Genomic DNA, 15,977 nt, shown 5'->3' on the forward strand with positions numbered 1-15,977 from the left:
TATGTCACCATTGCTGAGAAATATTCTTAAATTATTAGCTGAGAATTAGATGTTTGTGTGGAGAAACATGACACTATTTATAAAAGAAATTAGAAAATGGACAGCTTACAAATATATCAACCAGGATCCAATTGTCATAAGTTGCAGAGAATTATTTTATTTATCTGCCAAGAAATAATAAACTAAGGAAGTAGATGAACACAGAGACACAGACTTGATTTTCCTGCTCACCTGACATAATCAATTTTCCTAATGAAACCAAACCAAATTAGAGACCAATTACATAAGCTAAAACTGCATTATTGTCTCTTCACTAAACGGATTTTCAGAGATGTGACGTACAAGTTTAAAGGTTCAGGGGAATAATTTGTTTTGGGAAATTTCTCTGAAGTCCTTCCTGGTGGAAACAAAGAAAAATTAAACCTGCGGGTGAAAAAAGCTCCAAAAAACAGCAGCGCCTATTAACTGTGTTGTGACCCAGTGAACTCAACATCAGTGGATTAAAATAATGAGGCTTTCTCCCAGACACAACAACTGTTTTGGTGAAATTTTGCTCTTACATAACTGATGATAAGTTGGGCCTCTGAGTGCAGTTTTATTTTACCCACTGAAAATCAGAGTGGATTTAGATTAAAAGCTCAGGTTAACAGTTCAAACTGATAGATTGGATTTAAAAACATGATACAAAGAAAATACAAGACTTAGTAAAAGTGATCTAATATTTACCAGTTCCTAAAATAATAGAAACTACAAAACTACAAAACTGTCGTTATTTGTTGAATGGGAAGCCAAAATCTGGCAGCCATGTGCGAAAAACTTAGTGCACCTTTGTTCTTTTTATTTTGATTTTATCAGCAGCAGGTGTGGCCAAAATCTAAAACGAAAACATCATGTCAGTTTTCTCACTAGGAAACTTTGCATTGAAACAGATTGTTTTAGAAAGCTAGCTACCTAAAAATTAAACTAGATGGGAGGTTTGGGCTACATAGAACTTAAACTATCTATATGGGAGCTACATGGGTAGCTAGCTAAAACATGAACTAGATAGGTATCTAGCTAGTATAGCTACCTAGATAGCTATCCTATAGACAGTTATCCTAGCTATCTAGCTAGATAGATAGATAGCTTGAGTCAATGTTAGTCAACATGCTAGTGATGACCCAATCCTACTGGTAGTGTCGACATGCTAGTCTCCCTACATGCTAGTGATAGCCCTCATGCTAATGCGGAGTAGCATGATAGCTATCTAGATATACAGATAGCTATCATGCTAAAAAAGCTAGATTGCTATCTAGGAAGGTAGATAGTGAAAAGCTAGAAAACTAGACAGGAAGATTTCCATACAGACAGACAGAAACAGATTATCGTAACCATCTCCCTGTCAGCACCCTAAGATATACGTAAAAGCACTTAAAACAATAAAATGTTAAAAACATTAATGTTTGTCTGTTGCTGCAGGATGCTGTTGGGTGTTTGTCACAACAAGCCTTACTAACTTCACTTCATCTTTGCTTTAATTATTAATAATGTAGAATATGCTGTTTGTGCACATTTGAGGTCAGATTAAAATAATTTCTAAAATTATTTTGTTAAAAAAGAATAGCGATTAGCCTCCATTTGCCGTATAATTAAAGCCCCTCCCATGTTGTTTCTGCCTGTCAGGTTATATCGAGGAGGCCTGCATCATTCCCTGCCCATCAGACTGTAAACTCAGTGAGTGGTCCAACTGGTCCCGCTGCAGCAAGTCCTGTGGGAGTGGAGTGAAAGTTCGCTCCAAGTGGCTTCGGGAGAAACCGTACAACGGAGGCCGGCCGTGTCCAAAACTGGACCACATCAACCAGGTGCGCAGAGAAAAAGCATCAGTCTGTGAACGTTACTAGTTACATTTACTTCTGTAACTTTTTGGAAAAAAGTTACTTTTAGGGGTATTTTCAACAGAATCCCCTGAAACCATAACACATTAACGCTCCATTAATGGAGTTTTCTCATGAATTCCTCCAATTCGTAAAAATAAAAAGCATGAAACTCGTGTTGATCCCGGCCTCGCAGCTTGTCGGTTTAGTTTGCCTCGGTATTTATGCCAAAAGCTTTTCTGATTATGTCCTCTGAAATGCTGCATTAGTCATGGCTTCTGCACTTTATGAGCCGTTAGCTCGCTCTCATTAATCCCTCTGTCTCTTCTTAATCCATAACAACTCCTGTCGGACGTGACTTCCTGCCACAGGCCCAGGTAAGAGCAGCTCTGTTCGCCGTGTGTCTCACATGTAAACCGTCACCTACACCAGTGGGAGACAGATTAATCAGATTAATCGTGATTAATCAGCTTAATCGTGATTAATCGTCAACTAGTTTAGTGATTGATTAATTGTTAACAGACTCAAATAAAAGGCAAATTGCAGAAAAGAAAAACACACTCAGCTGTAATTAAGCCAAAACCGTACAAAATATAATGTTATTTCCTTCATAAAAACAGACCTGGAGCTTTGCTTTGATTCTTTCATCCATGTTTAAGAAATCCTTTAATCTCCATTGCAACCTTTCAGCCACCCAAAACGCCTGATCAGACCTAGCCCCGCCTTTGAGACGCAGCTCCTCCTCAGAGCTGCAGATTCCAAGCTTCCACCTCACAGAACAGCCCTCTCCTGCTCCTTCAGACTAGCCAGCAGCAATCAGCAAACACCTGGTGGAACTGTTCATCTGCTGAGCTCATTATAGGAGCTGCTATAATGAAGCGTTTCTTCAAATGTCTTTTAGGGGTTAATAGAGCAGCCATGTTGTGATTACTTCCTGAAGGCCGAGCTTCACAAAGAGCAGGAGCTTTTTAAAGAGACAGACTCAATTTCAAGGTGTTAAATCACTCCAGCCGAATAAACAGTCTGTTGGAGCTAAATCTCAAAAAGTTGATTGAAATTATCGTTGTGTGTTAGACTAACCTGCCACGCTCCAGACCAAACTGTGTGAAGAAATAGAGTCCAGTTTTTATGCTCAGATCTTTTTTTAAACAGCATGAAAGTGTAAAAGGTTTCCGTTGCTCTCAGGTGTACGAGGTGGTGCCGTGTCAGAGCGACTGCAGTCAGTACGTCTGGGTCGCCGAGCCGTGGAGCGTCTGGAAAGTCAGCAACGTGGATCTGAAGGAGAACTGTGGCGAGGGAGTCCAGACCCGAAAAGTCAGGTATCTGCAGGAAATAAAATAATAACATTTTTAAAAAATAAATAAAAATCAACTTGGAGTAATAACTAGTTACATTTGAGTAACTTTTTAGACTTTAATAAATCTATTAGGAAGTTTCTCTTGATAATACTTCAGTAAAATTTCTGGATTTTCTACCCACTGAATGAAAAACAAACATGTTTTAACTAATAAATCATCACTTTTTCCTGATTTTGTTATTTTGTAATCAAGTTATTTATGTGAATTATTTTCATTTTGTTCCTTTGGTTACCAAAATAAAAAAAAAGGTTATATTTTGATCCATCAAAATATAACAGATCAAAATTATTGTAAAGTAAAATCAATTTAATTTAATGTTTAAATTAATTATTATTAATCATAGAATTAATATTAAATTTTTAAGTATTAAATAATTGCTGTTTTGGTAAGTTATATTACATTTAACCAAATTATTTTTCACTCTTGAGTATTTTATTTATATTTTTTACTTTAACTGAGTAAAAATATGTTCTACTCTTAGTCCATTTTTTTGTTAAATCAGAACTACTTTATTGTACCAGGTGATGATACAATAAAGTAATAGTAATTTGAAAAGTTTCATATAATCCACAAAAACACAAAATAAACTATAATTGTTAAACTAAATGGCAGATTTTAAGAACACAAACTGTCATTCAGTTTCCAGGTTCACTGTTTGGAATGAAGAAGGTTTTTCTGACGGGTTGAACTGGTTTCCAGGTGCATGCTGAACACTGTGGACGGGCCGTCGGAGGCCGTGGAGGATTACCTGTGCGACCCGGAGGAGATGCCGCTGGGAGCCAGGGAGAGCAGGCTGCCGTGTCCGGAGGACTGCGTCCTGAACGACTGGGGCGCCTGGAGCCGCTGCAGCATGGTGAGCAAACCCAGCGCCGGGCGACGGAAACCATCAGAGCTCATCGGTTCCTTAATTCATGCTGAATTTGATTCAAACAAAATTAAAAGTCCCTTTTAAAATCATCATTTTAACATGAAATGGATGAACTTTAATATAGTCTGTCTGGAAAATATAATTTGTGGAATATGATTGCAAACGTTGGAGATTATTTATACAGTATGGCGCTAACGCAGTAACCAGGAAGTGAAGCAGTGCTGTCTTTCTTTCAGTATAAATATATTTTGTAGCGTTTGACGCCATCTTGGCGATTAACGATTGAACTCCTGAGAACCGGTTCTCGATTCAGAAACCCTAAACTCTTCGCTAGCGGAGGCTCCGACTCCTGAGAAGCCCGCTGAGATTTATCTTGGTATCTTTTTCTTGTCACAGATATTTTCCCTCCGGTGGGGAAGACACAAAGCTTAGCTGCACTGTATTATCGTGAGGAGTGTGTGAATCTTTGTCAACAGGTTCCTTCTGGTCCACGGAGGGGGAATAAAGTAGATCCATGAACTGGGGAAGCAAGACAAAGTGGCTTATACATCACCTATATTACACTGTGCTCACCGCGCGTTCAGCAGGGGACGGTGATGATTTATGATAAAGACTCACCACTTCGGAGCAGGTCTCCAGCTCACATTTAACGATGCACACGCACCTGCATATGTAAGCTGGAAACAACGCGCCTGGTTTGGCAGACTGCCACAAATATGTACGATAATTTATTCTGTTTGGAAACAACTTTATTGAAATAAGCAGAATGAAACAAAGCAGAGATCATGGAGGAGCACAAATCTGGAACAAACATCAAGAAAACTGCAAAACAGCAGAAACACTGAGTTCCTTTAAATCGAGACTAAAAGCCCAGCAGTTTAGAGCTGATTTAGAAACGTAATAAATGAAAATTAACCGACAAATAAGATGTGTGTTGATGTTTTTGATGATGGCCCTCCATACAAGAAATGGTGAGCAGAACCTTTTTAAATTGCTCCTCCTTATTTCAGATATGCATTCGTTTCTCTAATATTTCACTAAGTCAGGTGTCAGAATATCCTCTTCACTGGTTTCACTGGTTTCACTGGCTTCACCAGGCCATTGTGTAATCACAGCCAATTCTTTCCCGCTCATGAAAACTCCCCATCTACCCACAATTCCCTTCTCGACATGGCGTCTGCAGTGGCACCAGCAGGGCTTCGCACATGTTTTATTCATCGTTCCAGCAATGGAGCCGTTCAGAAGGCTGTCATTTTCTCCCACTGTTCTCCGTTCTTCAAACCCGGAGAATCTGACGGGTCGCCGGCCGAGCAGAATCTCTTTCTCGGCTTCCCTGTGATTTCTCGCTGGAAAAAATCAAATTCCACATCCTGGAATGGGGACAATGGGTCAAAATTGGCGGTTTCATGGACTTTTTTTACGCTTAGATGCGCTAATAAGGATCTCCTAACAGTCGACCTAAATGCTTGTATTTAAATCTTCTGCTACGACTCAACTGGATTTCTTTTGACTCTGTGTTTCATCATTTTACGTTTTGGTGCGTTGCAGCCCTGCACCAGGAACAACAGCCGGGTGCGGACGGCGTACGCCCTGCGGTACGCCGGCGTGGGCAGGCAGTGCCCGGAGCTGGCCGACCGAGAGCCGTGCAGCCTGAACCTCAACTGCTTCAACTACTTCTACAACATCACAGGTCAAGAGCCAGACAACCTTCATCAGGAAATACGTGCTAAACATATCGGTCCTTTTAAAATATAGATTTTAAAGAAATCAGATTCACTGAGCCATAAATATTAAAGTGGAGATTAATTAACAAATCTGAGATTTGTAGTTTATTTAAAGCGCATAAAAACATTAAGGAAAGATAATTTAGCTTGAGCTAAATATTAAATAAAGCAGTTTGATATCATTAAAAATTTAATCTAAAGTCACCATTTCACTGTACAAAGTCATAACATTATAACAATGTGAACAGTACCAAATGTCAAACTTCTGCTCTGTAATACATTTTAAAAACCTCTGCTTAAAGTTAATTAATTTCAGTAAAAGGTATCTGAACATTTTTCTTTAATTTAAATAATTCCTGGAAGTCTTTTTAATTCGGAGTAAATCGAACTCCCACATTGTCGTTTCTTCGAAACGTTCAGAAACCTGAACAGAGTTTAGCATCGATCCTTATTTAATCAGAATTTATTAAAATGGCTACATGTGTCTTATATAGCCAGACTGCAATCCGTTTATAATCCGCCTTGCTGCATGCAGACAAACACGTGTATCTGTGTGTGTGTACATAATGAACGGGAGGAGGTTATTGTTGGGTAGAACATCCTCTTTCTCGCTCCATCCTCCACCGTTTCTCCGCTTTTCCTCTCTTACTGTCGCTTCTTCTCGCTTCGTTCTCCTTATTCTCGGTCCCCAGAGTGACACAAGGCGGTTCGGCAGACGGAGGCCCAATTCCCCGACTTGCAAACGAGCGTTCTGCTGCTAAAAACAGCCAGTCGTCTCTGTTAGCTTATTTTATGAGCCGTACCTCAGCCTGTGTTGTTAAAGAAGCTTTTTACAACACATCCAGCTTGTTTTGAATGTATCTGCACCCCAGATTTGGTGGTAAAATGCTATTTCTCATCACTGATTTCCTTTATCTGGGACAGGTTTGGCTTCTGGAAAGCCTGGTTCTGTATTTTTCAAAGGTGTGAGCCTAAATGCATCCATATGGTGAAACTCCTCGATGCTGGCAGAAATTACAAAGACAGCAGCCACATTCGCTGGCTCTGAGGGAGACGGCTTAAATAACCTCATTGCACACAAAGTGTTCATTTGTTATCGTTGTTGAGCAGCAGCCAAATACTTTATAAAGCTCGGCTTCAAACAAAGAAAAGAAGCACTGATCATTTCAGGGCGATTGCAACATGAGAAACTGTTGACGTGCTAAAGGAGAAAGATAAGTCATTTTTGTGCTTCACTCTGCGAAATCAACTCGTCTGCCTAAGGTGGGCATTTCATATGCATCGCATATATACATCCTAAAATCCGTCCAGATCCAGTTCCTATATGGTGCAAGGATTTCTGCGTCAGCACTTCCTGTAATTACATTTCTCCAGTGTTGTACTGCTCTTATATCTTAGATGTTGTCCTGGACTTGCAGGGATTTTCCAAAGGTGAACGGATCAAAATCAAACATTTGTTGTTTTCTTTTTAAAATGACACATGTCGCAGTTCTTTCCCACTTTGCATTATTCATTCGATGTAGTTTGGACTCTGAATCTGCCTTTCTGTCTGTTTCTTTGCAAGAAAAAGACATGGTGTGTCTGTAGAGTCATTTAAAGCGGATCTAAATTCACTTTTTGAACATTTTTATTCATCCATTTTGATCTCTGCTGCTTCTAAAAACATCCCAAGTTTTTTGGGTTTTTTTACAATACGTTTATATTTTTGAAGTCTGGAAAATGAGCAGTTTCAAAAACCTCACAACTGTTAAGTCACATTCTCTGTTTTCAAGCAACCCCAGCAAAGCCCAGATGTCACACAGCAACAAAAACTGAGCTCCAGCACATTTGGTCAGCTTGTTTTACCGCCGTATGCTCTGTACAATGGCTGCTGGAAAAGACCAGTGTTTTATTGTTGACTTGCCATCCGGAAACCACTTGCTGCATTCTCGTTGGTTGTGCATGAGGCTCCACTTCTGATCTTCAAATATGTACGGTTGTATAGTTGGGCGTCTGTTTGTAGACATTTTCACGTGAGAAAGTAAATGTTGAGTTGGTAATGTGGCCAAAAGCAACTTATTTGGATTTAAAGTGACAAAATAGGCAGAACTGACCAGACTTAAAATCTTATTCTCCAGGAATTATTTTGTGAAAAAATGTAATGACTATGACAGCAAATAGACACATCCGAACGTCTAGTCGCTGGATGTCAAGATACGCCTGGCGTTTCGACACTAATTGGTCAATATTGTTGAAAATATGCGTAGAGAGAATAATTTGGTTGTCATCATGATGTCAGTGTGGCAATCAGAGAAAACTGCTGGGGCGCCATATTTAATCAGCTATTTTATTTAAAGTGTCAGGCTTTCAAATTCTGCATGATAATAATTTTTTGACTTGTTGGGGAGATGCTAATGGCCAAATATGTTATATATTTCACTGGTTTACATGCTGAAGCTAACAAAGAGAGGCTGGTCAATATCATTATTGAAAAGCAGGAAAATAGTCAGGATGACTCAGTTGTCATATTCAATCGTCGTATCTCAATTATATGTTTTTCTGTGTTGTGTGATCCTCTGTACAGTTCATTTTACTGAATCGCAGTTCAGTAAAATGAACTGTTTGGTAAGATGCGTCTTTTCCACAAACCCATAAATGATAACGTGTTGTTGTTTTCAAATGCGGCTCCCACAGGTCTGAGATCAATGAACATGTTTTCCTGCCAACAGTGGAAACTGGCTGCCTTGAGGCGTTTGTTGGTTTCTACTTATAGATTTTCTTATAACTTCACTTCCACTAAGCCCTAAATCTTTCCCAAACACAGAGCATGTATGTTTGGCTTCTCCTCCCCACCAGGTAGCAGCTGGTTATTTGAAACTGACGATTTCTGACTGCTTGTTCTGCCGTGGAAAGAAGTGGAAAACAAAATCCACTTCTTTCAATCCCACACTTTTTGTTTCTTTTAGTGTCTCTTTTATCCGACGTGTTGATGGGAAAAGTGAAATCCCGACCAACTTTCACTGGAACTGGTTATTGATTTGAGTCGTTTCAGGCGGAAAGGAACTGTAAAAAGTAATTTATATCAAAACTCAAAAATATTTTGCCCAAGTCCAACTGAAATTACTGGCAGTCACAGCAGGTTTTGTGCCAGAGTGATGAATAAGAAGAGAGTCCAGAAATAACAAGATAATTTTATATCTCAGTACTTAAAATTTTATGTAGAGTAATGGGGAAAAGGTTTCTAAGAAAAAATATGTTCACTCATTCGTCCACTACTTTTAGTAGTAATAAGTTTGTAGTAATTTTCTGAATAACTTTTTCAGTCTTTGAGAATTGATTTTAATTTAATTTTAGGCTTTTGAAAGATTTGTTTCTTTTCCAGCCGTTCTGCTGTAGATTTCCTCCCATGTTTGTTCTGTTGAGAGTCAGATGGCCTCATGTTTAACTGTTACGGCACTTTGGTGCTTTAGTTCTTGGCAGCTCAATAAGTGCAGTTTGGTTCTGGTCCTGTGGCTGAAAAGAAACCCAAATCAACAACCATGCACCTGTGTGTTGGACAATAAGGTGACATGTTTGTGTTGGCATGATGTTTGGTTCTTTTCCAGACATTTTGTTTTACATTATAGCCAAAGTCTGATCCGTATTGTTGTAGCAACTTGCCATATTCTTCTCAGAAAGACGGAGCTTTCTGCTGCCAGGTCTTCCTGTTTCTGTTTATTGGATCGTACAGTAAATCCCCTAAAAGCTGAAACCCACAAATGCTTCAGACTCACTCTAAAAACACCAATAACTGTCTGTTTTAATAGTTAAAACAGCAAACTTAAGTTAAAATGCAATATTGCTCTGAGTGGGTTGTGTGTCCAGTGCTACTGGATTAGCGACATGCATTGGGGTTTCTAAAGCTGCAAATATTTTAAATATGCTCCATGAAAAAATTTGCAAATAGGCAAATTTTCCACAATTTATTGTCGCCACAGAAAAATCAGAGTATCACTGCAGAAACACAGAATCTTACCAAGTATTTTTAATCTAGTTTCTATTGCAAATATCTTAGTGCACTTAAAATAAGACAAACTAACTTACAAGCAGCTACTCAGCAAGATATAGGAGCTAGTTTTAAGTCAACATTTCCTTAATATTGATTAAAAAGCATTAGTTCCCTTGGCATATAAACTAACAAATTACACAGGAAAAAATGTTATAAATGAAATAATCTGCTAATGGAATTAGCACTTTATAATCATATTAAGAAATGTAGGAAGTTCCTACATCTTGCTGAAAAGTTATTTGTAAGTTACTTTGTCTTTTTTCAAGTGTACTAATATATTTGCAATAGAGATTAGACCAAAGTTTACTTGGTAAGATTTTGTGCTTTTGCAGTGAATCTGCGAACAATGAACTGCAAATAGTCCCACTCTACTGTCATGGACCGTAGCATGCTAACCGAAGCTCTTAAAGCTACAGCATGCAACTTTTATTGAAAGAAATACATGTTTGCACATATTTGTTAAGAATATCACTATTTTGTGACATGTTGCCTTCCCCCTGTGATAACTGTAGAAATACTTCGCTGAGTCAGAAACAACCAATCAGAACCAGGAGGAGGGACTTAGCTCTGTCAATCACTCTCATGTATGTAGCACTCCGATTGCTCTCTGCTAGAATACAACTAGCACAGCCTGTCATGAAGGCTAAGGCTGCTTAGCATGGAAACCAGTGAGATCATTTAAATTGAGCGCATTGCTGATAGCTCTCTTTGTCGCTCCAAAGCAGGAAACTGCAGAACCCTGCGCCTCAGCAGAGAGATTTAGTCGATCAAAATTAGTTGATTAAATGCATTTTCTTTGCTGGTTCGTTCTCTTTATTTTAAAGACTAGACTACAATAATGAATTTGAAGCTATTGAAGTGTGGTTGAGCAACATTGACTTTGTTGTCATCAGAAAAAGCAGTGATGGCTCATGTTTAATTGATTTTCATTTCATTTTTTCTCCTAAACAGCAGAACTACTTGCAAAATGTAACATTCCTGGAGTCCCCAGGACACAGAACCAACTTAATTTGAAACTGTTTGGTTGTCTAAAGTGGTATCAATTTCATGTTTTTATGTTATCAACCAAAGCCTTAAAGCTGATCCTCTGAAGACTTCTTTTCCAATTCATAAGAGCTACTTGAGCGAGATTTGATACAAATGAATGTGTGTCCTCAGAGGGTTGTCGGTTCCTTCAGAGTTTAGATAGTAAGTGGGCATAACTTGGAGTCTGAGCTGCTGATGGATCCCCCTGAGCTTTTAGGTTGGATTTGCTGAGTGCTTTGAGTTATTATCCCTCTGTCCTGGGAAGATCTCGCCTGTCACTAGAGCAGGATTTGACTGAGTCTGAGGAGAAAGTATAGCTCTCTAAATGTCAGTGGAGGGAAAAAAACCCTGCAGCTTCTGTCAGAACGCGCAGCATCAGTAAATGCCAGCCGTTTCTTTGATTCTACACTGCTGGATAGACGATGTGGTATACTTTAAATCCCACCATTTCCTTTTCTTCTTTATCAATTAAACATAATTTAGCTGCCGGCTTATTCATGTGAACGCTGCTGAGGAATATTTTTTGTTAAACCACTTGAATAAATACTGAAAACAGTTTTGAATAAAACATTTCTTAGAATAAAAACTGAAAGGTTGCAGCTTAGTCACAGCTTGAGTGCTTCATTACGTTTCCATTGTGCGGTTGAACAAAAGGAAATAAATTGTGAGGATTATAACAAACTGTATATCATGACTCCAAGTCACCTGCTTTTCATCTCTGCATGCACGTTGGGAGGTAAAATCAACAGTGGCAACCTGCTGAATGCTAATATGTGTTTTCTCTTCCTGCTAAATCTGTGTGCTTTTAAAGCTTCTGTGTGACAATCGCACAAAAACGGGAAATACATCCAAGCAGAGTGAGATATGAATGCCAAAAAGATGAAATGGCTTATAGAGCGACATGTTTTCTACTCTTTAAATAAACATAAGATTAGCCCAATTTTATGAGAGCCTAAAAAAATTATGATCTCAGAACCTCTTTCAGTGTTGTAGTTTGGCCGCCAACCAGAAGAGGGCGCCACAGGTCATTCTGACAGAATTAAAGATGGAGGCTATACCAGTGCAAGAGAGATTCACATTCAAAAGGAAGGATGGAGTATGGAAATTATTGGAGGAAGTTTAAAGGAGTGATGACAAAGTTACGGTTCGGACATAACGGATTAATTAAAACTTTACATTCGATACCTAAACATACAACAGTTGGATGTTGGACATGGAGACTGTAGAACATGTCATAATTCATTGTGAGACGTCTAGGACAAGTAGAGAAAAATTTAAATAAGAATTTAGGACATAAGATGTGGAAAAGTTATTAATTTTTAAAGGAAACAGGATTATATTTAAGAATTTAAGTTGGTTAAAAAAGAAAAATACTCTCCAGCCCAGTAGTTGGCGATAACGCATCTTAATGTTAGAATTCAGCCGAGCTACATGACGGAGCGGCACCAAGTTCTCATTCGAAGTTTACTAATTTGATACAAAGGAGAGAATAAACAAGCAAGAAACATAAAAATCTTGAAGTGTGGCATATAAAATCACATTTATTACAATCATTTACGTTGCTATTCAAAGCAGATGAGAAATTTTAATTCAGGTTTATGAAACATAAGGAGCCTTTTGAGTCACTCCGTCAGGAAGCATTTCCATAATTGGACGATGACTTAACATCTGGAACGTCACGATCTACAATAAACAGACGGATTTTTACTTCCATTTCGGGTTCAACTGCTTCCAGCAATGAGTCGATGTTTCTCTGGCACTGTTAGGGAGTTGTCTAAAAAAAACAAAACGGCTCCATAACTTAGCAACACCAGCACAGCTCCATCTGTTACCGAGCAACCCAAACGTGGTTCCAGCAAGTTTGGTCAGCTGGTTTTACCGGAAATCAAAAACTATGATGACGGATACAAGAATAAGTGTTTTTTTTTATATAGCATGTCAATAAGTCTGAGTGTCTTTGTTTGAGGTCCAACTTAAGCAACTTTCCTGGACTAGCGGTTGATTTGCTTGCTGAATTTAAAGCATGTTTTTAATGTCTGGGCTCCAAAAAAAACATTAAAGATCTAAGATATTTTCAGTTTCTGTCTGCAAAATAATGATAAATATATTAAACGATGTTGGGAAGGCTTTGTGCAACCACACTGTGCATATTGACAGATTTAAAAGAACAATAAAATGTTTATTTCTTCTCATAGCACAACACTGTGGCTTGGCTGAACACACAGCTGGAAAATGGGTCACTGTGGCATCTCTGTTCTTGTATAAAAAAAAAAAGGATTGTATTTATTTTTTTGAGAGTACTTCTGCTGCCATCCAAGTCTTTTCTGGCATAAAAAGTGTGTGTGGGAAGGACTAAAGAGAAATGCAGCGAACAGAAAAACATGTTTTTCTCCTTGTGTGGAGAAAAGCCAAAAGAATCTTATCAGCAGTTAAACTAAAAATAAACTAAAAAAGTTGGAGGCCCAGATTAAACTATCCACAGCGGGCGTATCTTCTCGGTTAAATCTTACTCTGTGTGAATAATAAAAACATTAAAGTAAGAAAATGAAAAAATGATTTAACAGAGATTTGACTCGGATCACAGACATGATTATGGAAGCACAACACCAGTTTTTAATATTAAAAAGAAAATTGCCTTGGGATTCTTGTGGGATCCGTATCTACTGGCTGTAATGAGAGTATGATCAATCAGTGGACATTATTTAAAGATCAGAAACTTTTAATTGGATTCCCAATTTTCTTCTGAGCCGATTTTATTTCCACAACATAAAATCTTTTTCATTTAATTTAATCTTTGATGTTTAGCTCTGCTGTGAGTTTTTCCTGCATTGTGTTGTGGTTTATCTGATGCCAGAAACCTTTTTATGTTCTCCAGACTGGAGCACTTGTCAGCTGAGCCCCAACGCCGTTTGTGGAAGCGGCATCAAGACCCGGATGCTCGACTGCGTTCGCAGTGACGGCAAATCTGTTGATATTAAATTCTGCGAGGAGGTGAGCCAGGCAGTAATTTTCTCCATATCACAAATCATGATTTATTAGGCCTGAATATTTCATAGTGAAATATTCAGTTTGCCATGCTGAGGTTGCTGTGGGCTAAAGCTGAGCGCTTTATTGGTTTTAAGTGATTCTCACCACAACGTTTCACCTCTTTGCTGATTTTTAGCATCATGCTTCATGTCAGAATGAAAACCTTCACCTTTAACTTCCCCTTGGATATGACAGATTCTTCTGCTTGCTGAAAACTGTGATGTGACTTTTATTTAAATGATTTATCATCTTTTGCATTTATAATTTCTGTTTCAGCTGAGTTTGGAAAAGACCTGGCAGATGAACGTCTCGTGCACCGTCGAGTGTCCCGTCAACTGCCAGCTGACGGAGTGGTCGGTCTGGTCCGAATGTTCGCAAACCTGCGGGCTGGAGGGTAACATACAATTACGATCCATGGTTTATTAGATTACAATCAGGTCAAACCGATCAACTAAAAAAAAAAAGAGTCTTAGACCTTATTTTGGCCGCCATCCAGCAGGGGGCGCCATTGGCCATCCATAACCAGAGCCGTTGATAGAGAAATTAAAGATGGCGGCTATTCCAGAACTGTAGAGAGGAACGGTCCAAACGAGTCCGGTGTGGGATGAAACAACGCGGTTCTGTTTCGAGATACAAACACTCCAGTTCCTTAAGCTTCAGTTTAATAGCGCTTCTTTTCACGAGTAGCGTAAACGTCTCATTCACAAAGTCCAGATGTGCTGCAAGGATAACAGGAAACAACATGGCGCCAATAAGGATTTCAACGGCTTTATTTTTTTCTCTTTTATTTTTTCTTATCCAGCAAATTAAAAGGTTCCTGTTCTGTTATGTCTTTATAAATATCTTATTTTGATGTGAGAAAATTAAAATTTTCTGTTTTAAGCGTGTTTCAATACAGCTGACACAAAATAGTGCAACGATTTAATGAAATCTCTTATAGTTCAGCCATGGAAAGAGAAAACTCAACTGCTTGATGGTGACGCAGTCATTAATTGATAACTTGCATCCCCACATTGAAAAATACAAAGGCTTGCGTCAGGTGAAAGGAGTGTGAGCAGGAAGCTGTTTCATCTGACTGAAGATGTTTCTGTGTGGGAGGTTCTCTGGTAGGAATCGGATCTGAGCTCTGACTGTGTGTGGGGTGCAGAGGATGGGTTTGTTGAAAGGTGGTACATGAAGGCAGAGGTGCATTCCAGGGCGAGTGGATTGCCGGGAAGGCTGCGTGGAAATAAAAGCGGAATATGCAACAAAAGGGAAGGTTGTTGAATTTTGCGAGTGGGTGGTTTAAAGGAGACAGACAGCACAGCAGGGCTGAATTCAGAAATGTCAGAGAAGGGGCTTCTGTGTAGTCTTACAGCTAATTCTTCACATCCATCCGGCTCTCAGATCAAACGGGATGCATCAGATTTATCCAGACAGGGTTCGCTGATTGATGTGGAAAAAAGCCATTTCTCTGAGGTTGACCAAATACCAATCAAGACATCAGAGCATAAGAGAAGCATCGCAGGTCGCTTAGAAAAGCCCCGCTCTATTAAGTGAAGCGCTGTGGTTCACAGTGAGATTAATTTAATACATTCAACACAAACGCATGCAATCAAAATGAGTTGTTTGCAAAGGGAAAGAATGACTGCTGTGCTGCAAACCGTAAAGGTTTCTGCGTCTGAAGCTGCTTAAATTTATTGGGTTCAAAACAAAGTGCTTCAGTTATGTATAATTGACATTTTTAAGTACACAAAAAAATATTTGTTTGGAAATATATAAAGGGTCTCTATGCACTGCAAAACACACAATTTTACCAAGTATTTCTGGTCTAGATTTTAATGCAAAAATACTTCAGTACATTTCAAATATCAAGTCATTTTTTTCTTTCTATCTTAGTTTTCAGTTAAGAGTTTATCAAGGAATAAGTACAATATTAAAATTATTTAATTTTTCTATAGTTTTTCTATAATATTCTATAAAGCATAATTAGGGATGCACCAATCAGCTTTTTTTCACTTCTGATTCAGATATTTGAAGTTAAATATTAGCTGATACCAATTAGATACAGGAAAAATAATTGACTTAAAACCTTTTTTCTTTTTTTAAACAGAC

General features: G+C 38.5%; 1 protein-coding gene across 1 annotated transcript in view; it reads left to right on the plus strand.

Moving 5' to 3' along the window:
* Nucleotides 1-15,977, plus strand: part of LOC129370868 (thrombospondin type-1 domain-containing protein 7A) — a 166,398-nt gene that overhangs the window by 127,178 nt on the left and 23,243 nt on the right. The window contains exons 14-20 of the mRNA XM_055047094.1: nucleotides 1,663-1,841; nucleotides 2,225-2,230; nucleotides 3,039-3,172; nucleotides 3,911-4,064; nucleotides 5,628-5,769; nucleotides 13,732-13,847; nucleotides 14,160-14,277. Of these exons, the coding sequence (XP_054903069.1) occupies nucleotides 1,663-1,841; nucleotides 2,225-2,230; nucleotides 3,039-3,172; nucleotides 3,911-4,064; nucleotides 5,628-5,769; nucleotides 13,732-13,847; nucleotides 14,160-14,277 (849 nt within the window). The remainder of the gene's footprint in view (nucleotides 1-1,662; nucleotides 1,842-2,224; nucleotides 2,231-3,038; nucleotides 3,173-3,910; nucleotides 4,065-5,627; nucleotides 5,770-13,731; nucleotides 13,848-14,159; nucleotides 14,278-15,977) is intronic.

The sequence above is a fragment of the Poeciliopsis prolifica genome, unplaced genomic scaffold (assembly GCF_027474105.1).
Source record: "Poeciliopsis prolifica strain line A6 unplaced genomic scaffold, Auburn_PproV2 SCAFFOLD025, whole genome shotgun sequence".
NCBI lineage: Eukaryota > Metazoa > Chordata > Actinopteri > Cyprinodontiformes > Poeciliidae > Poeciliopsis > Poeciliopsis prolifica.